A 16,833-nucleotide genomic window follows, 5' to 3' on the forward strand; every position below is an offset into this window, starting at 1 on the left:
GTGTTTTTCACCTTACTTAATGCCAATTTTCACACTTTTGTCGAATTCTTCTCAGATCATCGGTGATGCTGTCTGGAAGACTGATACTTTTTTAGTAGCTATCAGTTATTTTTTTCAAGATCAAGAGCTATTTGTCTGAAATGCAGTTAATTTTTCATGCGGATTCAAATTTCCACACTGAGTTTGGCAGCGACCAAAAATGAGATGTCTGGATTTTAGGCATGGTGCACACTACGTACACAGACCTGGATACGAGTGCGTTTGGGTACGAGTTGGCCTAGCGCACTACACGAATGCGTACGATAACGTCAAATTGCCCGACTAACAGGCACGAAGAAAACCTTTCCGTTTTCATCCATACGGTTTCCTTCTTGCATGATACTTTCTCGTTAGAGTGTTCATGATATTCCTCACTATTCACAAGTAGAGAAATGTCAGGGAAAACTCGGCAAAACTGAAAAAATCCCCCCTAAAATGTTGGCTTCACTTCCAACTTCTGACTCTGTTACTTTGGAGGTGTGGAAGAAAGACGGGCAAAAATTTGGCAGAAAAAGGTTTTCCATCGTGTGCAAGACATCAAAAGGGACTTTGTGTGTTGAAATACTAATTGGTATGGAAATGAGGGGCAAACAACTTTTTCTGAACTTAATGTTGAGCGATTACTTTTGGGCTCCACCTGTCCGAGTCAAGAGCCATTTTACAGGCTTGCTACAGTGGAATTCAGTACGCATGCGCACAAACTAAGTGTGGGGCATGAACATACGTGCACACAGTGTGTCAGTTCAAAATAATAAATCAGTCCGTGTGGCAGCCTCGTCAAACCATACATAAGCTAAAAATGAAGAAATGGCTTCACCGTATGGACTGACAACTTGTTCAGATTTTATCTTTACCAAAATTATAATTGTGAATCAAACATTAAGGATTATTATTAATAGCACATTATACAAAACATTAGCCTCAACTGTGAATGTTAACTTATGGAATTTATCATCCAAAAGCTCGCAAGCCATTGAAAGTGTTTTTTTTTCTCGAAATCTATAATGTTGAAACGAAATGCTTGTTCACCGGATCGTAAAAACATCTGTCTGTCTGTCAGACAGGCAGGCAGGCGGGCAATGCACCATGATGGTTTTGATGGTTTTAAATACTCAAACGTGGTCTTGTAGCTGTGTTTATTCAAGTGACAACTTCTTTTCCGAGTAACTGAAAGGAATCTCTTTCGATCGTTCAATTTTATACTTGTTTTCCAGCGGTCACTGCAGCATTCGTCTTTTATTCCTACTTTAGCATCTGATCACTGAATAGCATCCGTCATCCGTATGGTTGTCCCGCAGTACCTACTCTTTTTTTGTTGTTGGGTTGTTTGGAAAAGTCCTGTGCTGTTGGTCTATTTTCTCTACGGTAATTCTCCGCATCTCTTTTTCGACATGTTTCTTGACGGACCAACATCAAACTTGACAAAAACATCAGTCCTAATCGCAAGATGTGCATATAATGGTCACAAAAATAATTCTTTGGTGGGGTGGGGGGATTACTTAAGTAGACATGAATGTTCTTGCCAAAATACTGTGACTTCATGACAACGTCATCCAAAATGTAATCTGATTCCATTGTACTTTATGAGGCGACACGCATGCAACCATCAGCAAAATTGCTGGGCAGGGACATGTACGCACTAGAAGTCTTCAGAATGCTGAAAAATGAAAACGTAAATTACAGATGCATGCGTGACAGGTGTGCGTTGTGTCGAGGACTTCAAGTGTAACGTGACACAACCTGACAGGTGTGTTCTTCACGGACCAATATATATATATATTAAATAAATAACTTCACAACAGGACAGAGTTCACGCGACAGATGGTATTTCAAGGGTTCCGGTACGTTTGCCAAAGTTTGGCGATGTTATTTATAAATTGTCGCCCACTCACGCGATGTCGATCAACGTTTGTAAATGAAACAAAAGGCAAGCTCTAATTACAAGTTTTCATTTAGAGTACAATGTAACTTGATAATTCCACTGTGGTGCAGAGAAATTAAATTACAGAAACTCATATTTTTCAGTTAAGGTTAAAGCATGTCAATAATGGATTCTCAGAAACAGTTTTTTGTTCGATATGGCTGAAAGGAACCGTGGATCACAAGCTCGTTAATTAAAATGAAGGTAACGGAGTTCAAGTTAAGTGCATGTCTGTTCACAGTGTCAGTTTTCCCAGGGTGTGTTGTATGACCTGTTACCCCTCAACACTTTATGATGATAATTGCCAATCATTTACAAAGTTCGCTTCTGTGTGGAATTCACGCGTGAAGTGGTTTATGAAATGGTCCTGCGTTTCACCACAATTTTATGGAATCTTGTCACTGAGCTGTTGGATTTGTTCGCTATTGAGCGCTATCTAAAACATACATTTGTTGGATAGTTAATGTGGCGGTTGTCATGTCATTATATCCAGCAAGAAATGAGACCGAGAGGTCAGTTTTCGGTGACCCAGAGAAATGGTATCATTACTCTGTTGCCGGAAGGGGATAAACCCCACCAGTTTTGAAAAATTGGCGACGTATTACTTTGATGAAAATCTCATATAAAATTGTCTCTGCCTGTATTGCGGAGAGGCTGAAACAATACCTTTCTCGTATTATTCATGACAGTCAAAAAGGCTTTATGGCAGGGCGCTTCATTGGCAAAAACATCCGTGTGATGTATGATTTACTTGATTTTTACAGAGGTTAATAATATTCCGGGTGTCATGCTCTCTATTGTAATCGTCTCCATTTATTGTTTATAGAGGGTGGTTCAATCGATTTAGGATTGCTGTTTTAACCTCGTGGCAGCAGTTTGCTGCGGTTCATAAACCATTAACTCATGGCGAGGTTTGAAAAACTACACTTTGGTACAACGAGCAAATTAAAATTGATAAGACTATTCATTATAAGCACTGGTCTTCAGCTGGTATTGTATTCATATGTGATCTTTTAGGCGACATGGACTGCTTTCTATCACTGTCCGATTTTAGGGTCAAGTTCAATGTCCAGACCAACTTTATTGAATATGGTGCGGTCTTAAGATTAGTCAAGGCTGCTTATGGTGATTTGCCGACGAATAATCATAATATCCCCTTTCCTTTGTTCCCTTCAACATGCACTTTCTCATCTCCAGCTAAAAGGGCTCTCGGAGACTTTTCAACTTTTTGTCTCGGCAAAAACTGTCGCTTGAAAGTTTGTGGACAAATGGAAAAGGCAACTTGAACTCCACTATGACTTGGTTGTCTGGTTTCAGGTTTTTAGTGTTCCTTTTATATGCACAGTGGACTCTAAGCTTAGATGGTTTCAGTTTAGATGAATCCACAAAATCCTTGATACTAACTCGTTTTTATATAAAATTCATAAGTTGGATTCCAATGTCTGTACCTTCTGCAAAAATGAAGAGGAAACCCTTATCCATCTTTTTTGTAACCGTAATTATGTTACCCTTTCCGGAGATAAATAGTAGATTGGGCTAAGGACAAAACAAAGATACAGCTTACAATAGACAATCAGCTTGTATTGTTCGGTGTTGCTGACACTAGACTTCAAATGCCTGAACCATATCCTCTTGAATGCCAGATTTCCCATTTATAAAAATGAAAATGAACAGCAAAAGTCCCTCATTAGAAGTCTTGAGAAAGGATATCCAGAGGTATTATCATTGTGGAAACTTTTTGGCCGCTGTCAATGGTGCTTGCCAAAAGTTTTGGTTGAAATGGCAAAATTACTTTGCACTTTGTTCAGTCAAATCCGAGTAATTGCAGTTTGGCACAAAAAAGTTTTATGATTCCTTATAACTGTATTAATTATTATTGAGTTTGTGTTTGGAAGAAAAAATCCGCTCCCCCAAGAACTCGGCTGTGCCACGCTCCATTTTTTTTAAAACCGGGTATGCATCTAAAATACTTCTTATCGTTACAAACATGAAATTTCAACTCAATCAGAGACACACTTTTGTTGTTACGGCCGTTTCAAGTTTACGGTTACATGTATGCCAGCCCACGAGCATTGACAGCTGCAGTGATATGTATTTTGGCTCACCTGTCTCGGAAATCGCCTTGCGCAAGACAGGTATGCTCGATATACCGACAAAGTTTATGTCAAATACCGTCAAGAGTTACTCTACAAACTCCTAAAGGCTCAACTCCTCATAAAAATGCACTGCGACGACTTGCAAATTTGACTTTGAAAGGTGCCAAGGTATATTTTATTTTCCACTATTAGTATAGAGCATAAAGCACTGGCTGATAGTACACGGACACAATCATGACGAATGCGAAAATCTCTTTCCTTACATATGCCGCCATTCAAACCCCGTCTGACATGAGGTTGCAATGGGAAGGCGGTGGGTTTAACAACGTAGTTTACTATTTTGATAAGCTCCGGAAAAGTGCTCGACCAGGCAGTTGCACGGCCACTTGTGAGTATGCCCATCGCCACTACCTGTTCGCCCGGCCCTGGATTCGTTCACTGAATCTGTGCAGCGCATGTATGACGATCCATTTGATTGGCATGCCCCCCGCCCCCATATTTAGGCTGATCCTTTGCGTGGCCAACCCCCTGCCCGCGGACCGTATTCACAGTGTATAAACCATTTTATCGCTTAAAACTATACTATGATTTTGAATCTTTGAGTAAAGCCATTCATTACGCGTATACGTGCATTGAGAATTCTATATTCAAGAGAAAACTGTGATGTCATCTCAGGAAGAAGATAATGTTACATTGGTTTGAACATTAAAAAGTCCTGCATTTTTGTAGATGCCTTTCCTGGACTTGTTTTTCTCATTTTTGTTCATTCACTGATGTTTATGTGCATAGCAATAAGAAAGTATCAACCCCATCTCAGAAATGTTGTCAGTTCGTAAATTCTGAATTCACAATTTGAACAGAAACACCTTCGCATTGAACCTTTTCTTCCCTATATAACTTCACAGCAAACAGCGCCCTCAGTTGTCCGGGATAGCTTGGCTTATGTTAAATGTTTAAAAAGTATGCACTTTTCGATGCATTTTATCAAGCAGGAAAGTACAGGAGTTTCCATACATTGAAGAAGAATACAAAGTTGAAGAAAAAGTGTGTCACTTTTAAGTTAAGTCAGTACTGATTACAAACACGCTTTAATCTAAAAAAAAAAGTGAAGACTAACAATATTTGTTTGAAGCATGCTCTTGATTCAGAAATCCTTTCCAATGGACTGCTTTTGCTAAAGCATCTATGAATATGTAGGGCGCATGCCTATTGTGACGTGACCGTTTTGCAGATATCTTTAAAATGACCGACTAACCTCGTTTGAAAGAACGTCAAAATATTGGACAGCTAAGACTTAACTTGTTCATTTCATTCGCTATTCAAATCCCTATCCAATCACATACAAAAACCAACACCCTGACAGGCAATATTCTGACAAGGGTCACTTGCGCTGTTCCTGTTTGCTACTCATTGCTGAACTGAGTTTACACGATCACGTTTGGACAAAATGGCCTGATTTTGAGACCAAAAATGCACCGAGCAATGACAGACTGAAGCTGGTCGTAAATACGACTGTGGCGGAACTATTTGAATATCACACTTCATTGCATGACCACTCCTGGGTTTATGCGTCCATTGTTTCTGAACCTTCCTTGTTAATCTAAACCTCAAAAAGACTGACAGAATACATTGTCATATCAATTCATCTAAACTACTACACCCGCTGACCCAATAAATAGGTTTTCAAAATTCCTCTTGCCACGTAGTTGCCGTAAAGACACTTTTACCGACACCGTATCGATAAGGCATTTTTATTTGGTCATCTTACAGCAGTACACCTCGTTCCGTGGAGCCGGCCTCGGGGTGTTGGGGAAGTGGTTGTCGTAGCACTCGCCGGGTCTGTGCAGGTATTTCCCGCAGGACGTGAGGCGCGCGTCCCTCGATTCGTCATTGATGAGGCCCCAGTGAGTGTCTCTCGCGCCCAACTGGTAGAGCGCGTCCAGCTGAGCCAGACTGCACAGGCTGGCGTGCAGTCCACAGCAATAACTCCATCCTTCGTCGTAAGAGAGGGCTTGTGGGGACAAGCAAACCCCATACAAGCCTTCGTCTGTGAATAAATGAAAACAGGAAAGAGAAAAACAACAGAAAAAAGCTGGCTGAGTATTTACGCCGCAAGGTAATGATTTAGCTGAAGCAAGTATGGTTGTTTGGAAGTCTACGCCATCTTTCTTAAGGCATGGCATTATAGGGCAGCATTCAAAGCAAAAACCTCAAAACATGAAAAAAGGAATTGATTACTTTGTAAGTTGAACTTCACATCACTATATTGGTTCTGGGTTACTAGCCAAAGCTCTGGTGGTCACATTGTATCGGCCATTCATAGAGAAAGCGCCGATATTTGGGAGAGGGAGGGGGGTACTGAGGTACTTATTCTAGGCTGACAACTTGAGGGGCGTACCTTTTTCAAACCATTGGGGACAGCTTGGTATCGCTGTAGTCGTCGTGCACATCAAGGCGAAAATCGCAAAGAGAGCGGCGATTGGATTCATCTGAGAGATGGAAAAAATCAATAAATGACAAAAACCATACAAAACCGTTCAGAATGGCCCAGACTCGTTACAAAAATACCAACTCCATCACTTGCCCCACATGAACCTAGAAAATACGAAAAGGCAGATGAGTGTAAGATGGACTTTTTTTATAGAACAGCAATGCTTAAAAGTATTCAAACAGTAAGCATCTTAAAGGCCGATCCTAGCGAATAAACTACACGACTTGTGATAAGTTAAAGCACCAAGTCTTGATACTTGCTTACCAATTTCGACAAGTTGGAAATGCATTGCAAGAGCATGAAACGAACAGGCCATCATTTACTAATGACATCCCACTAGTTTGGAAGTGGCCAGACGCTGTCAGCATTTGTTTATTAAAAAAGCAACGAAAAATAGCGTCTCAACACTCTGAAAAGTGCTGCTAACGACATTGACTTGCATGGTCATAGACTGGACCTACTTACCTTGAATATTGGTTTAGAGTGCCAACCGCAACGGTTTCTCTCAATCCTATGGCGTATCGGGCGAGCGAGATTTATCTGGAAGGCGGCAGATCGGGAAAGACTGGAAAAACCAATCGCAGTCAGTCCTTATATAGCGCCCCTCCCTATACAACTTCGTCAGAGTTGCCCGGATTATTTCCAACTGACGTCACGACTAGTGTCCTGACCTCGAAACGTTCCAAGTCCGATGTTACGCATGAATGGCAGTTTTTAATACATGTAAAAATATATTAGGCCTATTAGGCTTCCCAAGGGAACTCAATATGCCTAGAGTTTGTTAATAGACCTGTCGGAGAAAAGTACAGTGGACAGCCAACTAAAGCGGGCGCACGTCAATCTTGCGTCAACCCGAAGTGCAGAAGTTACCGGCACAGACAACTTCCGTTTTGCTGTTTTCCGTGTGTTAAAGTTGTGCATGCAGCACAATGCGGAAACACAAAAATACTCAAAATGGTATAAATTTCCACGTAATGATTGTGCAGTTGTTGGAAGCAGCGCCTAAAGACACAAATAGGGGCTGAGTTTTTATGGTATACCGAATAACGTAACACACTTGTATGCTTTCTCTCTCGTCCATTCATGCCCATTTTGTTATTTTGGCCACGACAAAAAGAAAAATAAAGAATTCCAAGGCAAAATTACAAGCACAGCGGCACGTGACTGTCGCAATCATTAATTCCACGTGAACACCTATTCAAAGGTCAACCGGAAGTTTCCTGTCCCGGCAACTCCGGCCGGCGGAACTTGTATACATGCAATGCACGAGGCGCCCGCCGGAGTTGGTAGTTCATTGTATTTTTCTCCTTCAGGTCTATGGTTTGTTCGAATCAACTGCCTTGTTGAACGATTAAGTAGGACTTTACACACGGGCGTCGCTATGGGGGTTGCAATTATTTACACGCCATACCTCTAATGTAGGTGTACGCCAATGAATTTATACCGGAGTATTGTGGGTACCTATTCTCCTGGCTTTGGTACACCTCTTCAAACACGCAAGGCCAAGGTAAAAAATATTAACGACTGGATTTGAAAATACAGCTTGGATTTTTATGTGGAAGATTTTATGTTCACGATGGATACCTAGTTTTTTTCTAACAACATAATAACAACTGCGTCCTTTGGCCCATGTGCAATTTTCAGCCATGATCCAGTATGGGCCCCAAGCTTTACCAAGAGAGGGCGCGACTGTCCTTGCAACAGAAGCTCGTCTGGTAGTCACTGCCTATTGCTGGTTCACAAACGACTGTGGAAGGCTACACTTGAAATCCGAATCGTTAGTCGGTCGTGTTTGTAGTCGATACGCTTCGTCATTTTATATATGCCATACCGATTCTGCCCTTGCTCGTGGGCTATTCAGTACCGGTTGTCGGCGCACGTCAGCGCGCCCACGACCCCTGTGCCCACCTAACGACTTGATCAACCTGATTCTGGATAGATATTCACGTATGCGACAACTGAACTGCATGATACATATATTTCCATGTATAGCGGCAATAGTAGCTCAGGCTACAGAACAGATTCATCCATTTATTTACAGGGATGTCTACAATTAATTGGTGCCAGTGTCTTTCATGTCTTGCATCAATATCCCTTTTAATACGACGCGTAGAGACAAAGTATACGTAACTATTCAAGAACAAATCTATGAAGTGTCTTTTTATGATAAGAGAATAAACACTTTTATGGCAAATTGTCTTTTTAGGATAATGAAAACACCCTCTTCAATGAACGAGACTGTGGTTCACTGCTCGATCAATGTGCCTCTGAAATAAATATTTATATTATTGGAATTCTCAGCCAATCAAAGTGCTCCGTCCAATTTTGGTAGCAAGCCCCATATGTTGTGCACAAAAGGACTTGCAAATTGTTCAAGTCCGTAATTGGGCACCGTCGGACACGCATATTATTGGGGAGGGAGGTTGCACTGACCGTTCCCGCGTTATTAAATTGCTAGCCGTACACACACCGCACCTGCAACGCGCACACATAGCGCGAAGAAGGTGGACAACACCCAGCCAATTACCGACTTGATTTCAAGTCTAATGGAACGCAAGCTTTGCCACAGTCCGTTTTCAGTCACAGACGACAATCAGTTCTACTTCTGAAACGGGTTTATATAAAACAAAATATACAAAGTGGCTCACAATAATGCAAAATGTAAAGCCCCAAGTTATTGGGCAGAGTATCAGATGTGGCAAAAGAATGGAATTCCATGTAGCTTAACTTGTCAAAATTAACTTTGATTCTCAACGTCTTAATTTAATGCCCTACTTTTTTAAATTCGAATTCACAGATTCGAGCTCACAAATTCCCCGAACGCTGAGCTCGTGGATGCACGGCGTCAGCCATGCTAAGCTCACTAACATTTAAGCAAAGAAACCAAAGCCGAGTTTCAGTTATGCAAGAGTCGTTGTGTACAGAAACAAGGTACATTGTTCACTGTGCAACGAAAATATATGTTAAGGTACAACAAAAACCATTTTTAAACCAGGTGAGAAAAGTCTTACGCTTTGACAAGGCTTGTTTCTAAAATACTGCCGAATAATTTCACATGTCAAGCAAATATCTAGTGAGAGACAATAACAGGCAGATTCTTTCCTGAATTCTAAATTCCAACGTCTCTATTAGAGGGGACTTGCATTAATTCACCCTTTGACAATGACAAAATTTCATCAAGAGGTTTTAAAGTTAACAACACATTTAGGATAGTTTTAATATTTAATGTAGACGAGCAACTTCAATCTAGGTCAGACTAATAAAACGAATTGGTACAGTGAAGCATTCTTGCTTTGTAAACTTGCTACCATTTTCTCTCCAAAGTTTAATGCTAGGACTTGTTACGCACTATTATCTGCAGCAGACCTAAACACCTTGTCCTGCATATATATCTAGCCTTGTTTTGCCGTAACAATAGTGTATTAGAGTGTAAAGTGCATGCATGTAAACCTACGGTTTCCATAAACTGTAAAACTTACTTTCCCTTAAGTGAACACCGTGGGCCAAAGATTAACTGGCGTAAATCGCCAAATCAAGCAATGTTCGATTCATAATCTTAAAATGGTCACTGAAGGGTTACAATTCAAACAAAAACATGTATCATTACATGTGGCCGTCTGTCCAATCGCTGAGGGCATCATAGCATTCGTTTGCACACCTTTCCGTGGCTGATGACTTTTCCATAAGCCAATCAACGAAGCGATCTCTGTCCTTTTTTAACTGTAGGAATTGACCCTGAAGTTGATAGGCCTGGATAGGAGAGGAAAATAGCCACTATAGCACCACACATCGACAAAGCTGTTACTGAAAATGTTGTATAGTACTGTCCAACGCAGCGTTCAAAGAAATTTTCTCAAAGATGAAGAGTCACCTGAAATCAATTCAGTTCGCAAAGTAACTTTACCGTATGGAATCCTTTCCGTCGAAGCCTCGCGCCATACTTTTTGCCAATACCAGGTAGTTCCTCTACTGGTTTGTCTCTCATAGGTTCTCTCACAAACCGCATGTGTTTCTGAGAGGCTGTCTGTTTGTTGTCTGCCATGCTTGCTGACGAAAGGTACAGGTGCAATGCAGACGAAGCGCTGAACAAAAACAGTTAGCACAAGCCAAACAGATTTGTCATTAATGACTTCCTATGTAAAGCCTGGTTTCCATATTATCGTTTGACGTCAAGACGCAGACACGAGCCGGTGCATGATGCCATTTCACCCAAAAATTGAAACAAAATGGCGTCCCAACAGCCGCAATTTTTTGCGGAAAATACTTTTAGATTGACTGTACTGCCTCATGGTGCAAAACCCGTACTTCATTTTCATGCATTTCATTGATGGTCAGCTATTTCGTTGATCATACGGGTGAAATATCTAAAACCATGTTCACCAGTTCATGCCTAGTTGAGCTTAAATGTACATCCGTCACTCCGTCACAATAATCATCTTAATTTTAATGAGGACTGTCTCAAATATTCTCTGTACCCAAAACAATTCCTGAATGGAAGATGCTACCTGATGATGCGAACATGGTACCAGACCTAATTAGCTTTTAGACTGGTTTGGGTTCAATCGATGTCGCTAACTTAGTAACTAAAGCCCACTTCAAAATTTTCATTTTGCTGCTGCCTACCTAAACTGTACAGGGATAGCCCAATAGGGTGTTGCGTACAAAATAAATCAGAAGCATGAGTCGCTGCAAGTGGATACGTCCACATAACGGATGTGTCCGCCCTTCCCCCGTCCCCATGAGGTAGGAGAGCTTTCTCAGCTTGACAAAAATAGTTGAAATTTTTCGTATTTTCCACAATACAAAAACAACCTAGGACGCCTCAAAATCGCGATCCCAGCACCATCCCAACGTCCTCTGCGACACCAAATCCGATCTCCCTTTTCATATAAGAGCTGGTTTAGTGTTTTTCTTTACCGAAATCTATATCTGTTTGTAAACTCGAAAAAGGGAGTGATCCAAGAACGTGAGTGTATTGCCGAACAAAAACCAAAGAATAAGATGAAGGCAAACAGACGACAATATTTCGTTATGCATGGACCATTCATAAACTTACATTTAAGTGGTTCGATTGTGAAACCTAAAATGAAGGAACTGAAGGGGAAGGGGCCTTGTTCTCAAAGTGTTTTTATGCGATACTATTAGGACAAATATTTTTTGTATCGTAGGAATGAACAACACCACGGTGGGTGTTGATGTACATAACATTTATGCAACGCAAATTTAAGGGAGGAAATATGAACGTCTAACCCGACCCCGGTATATCTTCCCGATACGTACTTTGTAATTATTTCCTACGAGTGGCAATTCTACTCCTAGTATTCGTGTAGTTCTTTTCTTTCTTTATTACACCTGCGTCTATATTTTCCGCTTCAAATTCGACGTAGGGGCAAAACTGAATACCACAGTCACGGCAAATGACAAAACTGTTTTCTATCATTACACGATGGTCATTATATTTTGACAGTCTTTTAATTCGACGGTTGATTCTGGCAGAGTGATGTTGAATACCGAGCAATTCTTTATATTCATTGAAAGATGAACATTCTTTCTTGGTTTTATAAAAAAAAAATTAAATCAATGTTATTAACATTTGTAATGCACAAGTGTCGACTTGGAAGTTGTCTACAATGACTGGAAAATGATTACGTGCCTCATTATCCAAGCTCCTGACAATACAAGCTACTTATGACACAATGGTAACGACTCGCTCGAACTTAAATTGTAATTTAAAAATTACAACAATTGAAATTACTTTTTTTATTTTAAACTCGCATCATGTGGCTATAGTTTATCCTATATTGTTTCGAGGTTTTTTGGCGGCAACGTAAGTCAGTGTCCCATAACTGCGACCCAGGGCACCTTGAGGGTCTAGCTTCAGAGAACTTGGCCGAGTTGTGTAAAAATTATATACGGGGAAACTTTGGAGACCGAGACTTTTGGGTCTTGAGGCTCGAGACTGACAAATATGGTAAATTTTGCTGGGGATCGCTCGGGTTGTGAAGAAAAAATGATATAAGGGAAATTTGGTCTAGAATCGCCACGTTGCCCCTACTACATGATCTTTCAATGGCATGTTCAGAAGAGAGCGCCACCTGTTTTAATTTGATACCCAAAACAAGCTTTGTCTATTATTTTGAGAGAAGATAACTTTTACTTTGAGGTTTCTTTTCATTTGGGGGAGGGATACCCTATTGAAGGGTCTCCGATTTCTCCGTCAAAGTTAAACCTCGTGGCCGTGAGTGAGGGATTCAGAATCCCTATCCCTCACCACCCGTGAGAAGCACCAGTACCAGAACTGTGCTTCAGGGAGACACTACGCAAGTGAGTGCTCATTTACTGATGAACTACGATGCCTGGTGTACATGACTGCTGTTATGGCCCATATGTGTTAGAAGCTAGTTTCAAAGGAGAGACCACTTTCAATACCGTGTAGGCCTACACGTAGAGATGACTTGAGCGAGATCGTAGAGCAAACACCCTATACACGGTCACTGCATCAGAAAGCGAGAGGACTTGGAATTTTATAACCAGTGCACTTTACATGTCAGACTCTCGTAGACGTGAGCGTTGGCAGTGCACGAAAAACACACTGAACACATTTTGATGTTTTGTATATGATGTTGTGGTTAGCCGAGCAAGAAAGAGTTCAGTAATAGGCATAAATGTAGTTTTTCCCACTTTTATAACCACATAGGCGTTTACTCGAATTTTTGACTGGTTTCTCTAACCCCATAGTTTGAATACCGATTAGAAATTTGGTTGAAATTTGGCATCTAACGTTCCCATTCCATACTGGCTTATTAGGCCGATTCTGAATTGGCTGCAGCCCCACATTACACACAACTCTATAGCGGCAGCAGCCCCTGTACACTGTGTGATTTCGAGCCGCAGCCAAGTAGTTCCGGCACGCCCTAACTGCGATTGTAGTCAACGCAAACGTCACGCGGACGGGTTTCCCTACTTCTCTAATGGTCGAAGGTCTGATCGGTCCCCGTCACAGTCTCGCACATACACAAAGCGCAAGGATATTACATGTAAAACATGAACATGTAGTATAATGTACCCAGTGCTATGTGCGCACTATTCGACATGTCAAGAAATATTTTACAGTCAGTTTCTCCTCACACCAGAAACATTTCCAACGTGGACCATTTGAATTAAATTTTCTTCTTTTTAAGGATGGAATGAGATTTGCTACCTAGTCGCTTGCGGGGCAGTGTATATTGTCGATGCCCATAGCTACAAACGACCACTTGTAAAGTCCTCGTGAGGAATAGCAAAAGAAGTTTCTAGAAATTCAGAGAAACTTTTAGAGAACTGAGCTTTTGAGTGGCCCAGGCCGGAGGAAAAGGAAGACAGTATTTTGCCGGTCTATTGGCAAATTGGCTCCGTGATTCACGAACATACCAAAGTGTTGCAATGGTGAACCAAAAAAGTGCATCCCTTGTTTGGGCTTTGAGCTTCCGGGTAGTCTAATTATTCGCTTGTTTGGGCTTTGAGCCTGCGTGTAGTCTAACGATTTGCAGAAATACCATAAAAAACGAGCATTGGAAAAACCCACCTTCAAATTTCTTGTCTGTACTCAAAAGAAGTGAGATATGCTGCTTCGTTTGAAACGTATTTTACAACTTTCTAGTCTTATCGTCATACGATTTCTCAATGGGGTTTTTCCATATGGCGACAAAAACGCGCATGCGTTTTATCAGAAATTATTTATGATATACTACGTCATGACGGAGGCGTATAAGGGCCCTTGCCCAAAAAAATTGATTATTATGTCGCCGCGGCGAATCGAAAAATAATTTTGCAAGGGGCCCTATTCCCCTTCGTATCGCAGGGATAGAGTATGTATTTTCCTGAATAGGTGCGACGTAGTTAGCATAAGAATAGCAATGTATTCTTTACCAGCATTGCCTGTTATAGGCCTACAGGCATTGAAGTATGACAGTCGGTGTTCCATTCACGCTTTTCGCACGGCGCGACATAATAAAATTTTAAAAGAAGTACTCCCGCTACAGGTCTTAATCCTAGTGCGTCCAGAGAATAATATGGAAGTATTCCCTGATAATAACAATAGTTTTGTATATCGCCTTTAACTAACTTAGATCAAATCGCTTCCCAATATTATTGCTCCTACTCACTGGGCCCATTAAACATTCCCAATGTCATGGGGCGTATACAAACTCGATGCTGCCATTTTGGAGCAAAGCAGCTAAATCAACCACTGTGACAATAACCATCTCTGCCCTCACAGATGCCCAATTGCTCCTGGGTGGAAAGAGGCAATGAGTGACAAAGTGCCTTGCCTAAGGGCACACGCACACACAACCCCAGGCTGGATTCGAACCCGCAACCGGCGGCTTACCCGCCGACTACGAATCCGATGCTCTTATCCACAAGGCTACGGCACTCCACGTGTGATGATGCAGCAGGTATAAGGTACTAGTTAGGCTAGTCTTTGGTAATTAAGTTGCTTCCTTTTTGTTAAAGAGAGCCACGGATGCTACCGAAAACAGTCACCAGACTTCAGCGGCAGTATGTGCTCGTAGCGTTGATTGTTAGTATCGATTCGTCACACGTGTGAAAGGTTTCATTCGTTTAGACTGCACTTTTCTGTCATGAGCGATTTTATTGTAGCAATTGGTGTACAGCCTCCCAAACATTTCTTCATACTTTTATCATGAAAATAATTTTTACAGGTTAAAAGAGAAATACAATTATATTATGTGCGTTATAACAATTCTCTTTTTGTCATAGGGAGATCCAGATTTTAGAGACGTCTGACCGTCTTTGCATGACTCTTTGAAGCTGGATGTTGTCACATCCTGATATCCATCCATACCTTATGATTAATTGTAAGGAGGTGGGCAGGTGAGTGGGCGGCGGGGCAACTGGCCAGAGGTGAGTGGGCGGCGGGGCAATTGGCCAGCAGGGTTGTGGGGGGGGGATTCCCAGGATACGGCGAGTAAACCTGATGAGGCCGGGGGAAAGTTTCACAACAGCTAGGGTGGGGAAATCAGCACGCAGGTCCTGGTGGAACAGCAGACACACGGAGGGCCACAAGTAATGGAGCTGGGCAGCTTTTGTTCTGCTCTCCCTTTTTCTTTAAAATACTGCGTTCTGCACTGGCCAAGTGCTGGGCCCAAGGGCCGCCTGTGAAAGTTGAACAGGCACTGGCCATGCGGTGGGCATGGTCTAGGGCATGCAGTTCAAACACATGTACATCATGTCTAACAAACAGTTCAGGCAAATATGCAGGGCCTGGGTCTATGACAGTTTAAATTTAGCAAAACAAAAATTGAGATATAATGTGTAATTTCAATAATTGAAAACTTTGTTGATAGAGGCTTGTGAAATCCTGTTGAATTAAATTAAATTATACCGCGGGCTTCACTTCAGTCACCCGATGTCGGGATCGCCGCGTTCGTTGTGGATAAACCCTGTGCATGCCAAACAATGCATGTAGCCATTGTTTGGCAAGCACAAGGTTAATCCACTACGAATACAGGCCTTGTTTTCTCCAAATGACGCAATCTACATTCAGCATTTGCATCTGCGCATGAACAAAAAAGGCCCCTTTTAGCTTGTTGTACATGTAGTTGAGCTCTGAAGACAAATGACACCGTGTTCGACTGGATGCTTCCATATTTATTTGAACAGATAAATTCCGAGGAAAGATGTTTTCTTTAAAGGTGCTCTTTAAATTATAAAGTAGCCAAGATTCCAACTTGATTGCCTCTGAGCAGAAAGGGCAATGATATTCGAAGCCCAAGAAGGTTCTTCTATTTTGTTCTGAAGTTTTAGAAATAACGCAACAGTCTGGGAATATACATGTACTTTTCTTTTGGACAAAAACGGTTTTACAGTTTTGAGAGACGCCTATAGTCTTCGAGAGTCGAGAAAAGCTACCCCGCTGAAATGCCTGACTTCACTCCAACAAGAATCTCCAGAGCCTGATTATGCATGGCCTTTAATCAAGTCTGGTGTCCCCAGCCTGTTGTGTAAAAGAAATTTCGTACCCTACGTTTCTTTCCCGTTTTGTTGATTCCACTCGGCGTTTTGAAAGAATGCAGCCTTTTTTTCAAGCGAATCCAGTCATGGAGACGACTGTTACCGATCATCTCACATTACTGCAATAATAATGTATTAATTAATTCGCTCAAAGCTGGTGTTGTTCCTTGGTGCAGAGACTGCGTCATGTATCAACTCAGCTCAACACAGCTCCCGCCGGTGCCTCAACACTCGGATCAAATGCAAACAAACCACTGCTCACGAAAAGAGCG

General features: G+C 41.6%; 1 protein-coding gene across 1 annotated transcript; it reads right to left on the bottom strand.

Moving 5' to 3' along the window:
• Positions 1 to 4,202: 4,202 nt before the first annotated feature.
• LOC110986575 (uncharacterized) lies at positions 4,203 to 7,166 on the bottom strand. The gene is made up of 3 exons (XM_022248543.2): positions 7,013 to 7,166; positions 6,455 to 6,545; positions 4,203 to 6,103 (listed from the first exon to the last, which is right to left on the bottom strand). The coding sequence occupies exons 2-3, from the start codon at positions 6,543 to 6,545 to the stop codon at positions 5,808 to 5,810; spliced, it is 387 nt and encodes a 128-aa protein (XP_022104235.2). The 5' UTR covers positions 7,013 to 7,166; the 3' UTR covers positions 4,203 to 5,807.
• Positions 7,167 to 16,833: the final 9,667 nt, after the last annotated feature.

The sequence above is a fragment of the Acanthaster planci genome, linkage group LG16 (genome assembly GCF_054643075.1).
Source record: "Acanthaster planci isolate LZ-2023a linkage group LG16, COTS_SCS, whole genome shotgun sequence".
Lineage (NCBI taxonomy): Eukaryota > Metazoa > Echinodermata > Asteroidea > Valvatida > Acanthasteridae > Acanthaster > Acanthaster planci.

Coding starts and splice junctions, on each gene's coding strand:
- LOC110986575 (XM_022248543.2), bottom strand. CDS start 6,545: ATGAATCCAATCGCCGCTCTCTTTGCGATTTTCGCCTTGATGTGCACG. Junction 6,104..6,454: donor TCCCCAATGGTTTGAAAAAG/GTACGCCCCTCA, acceptor ATTTATTCACAG/ACGAAGGCTTGTATGGGGTT.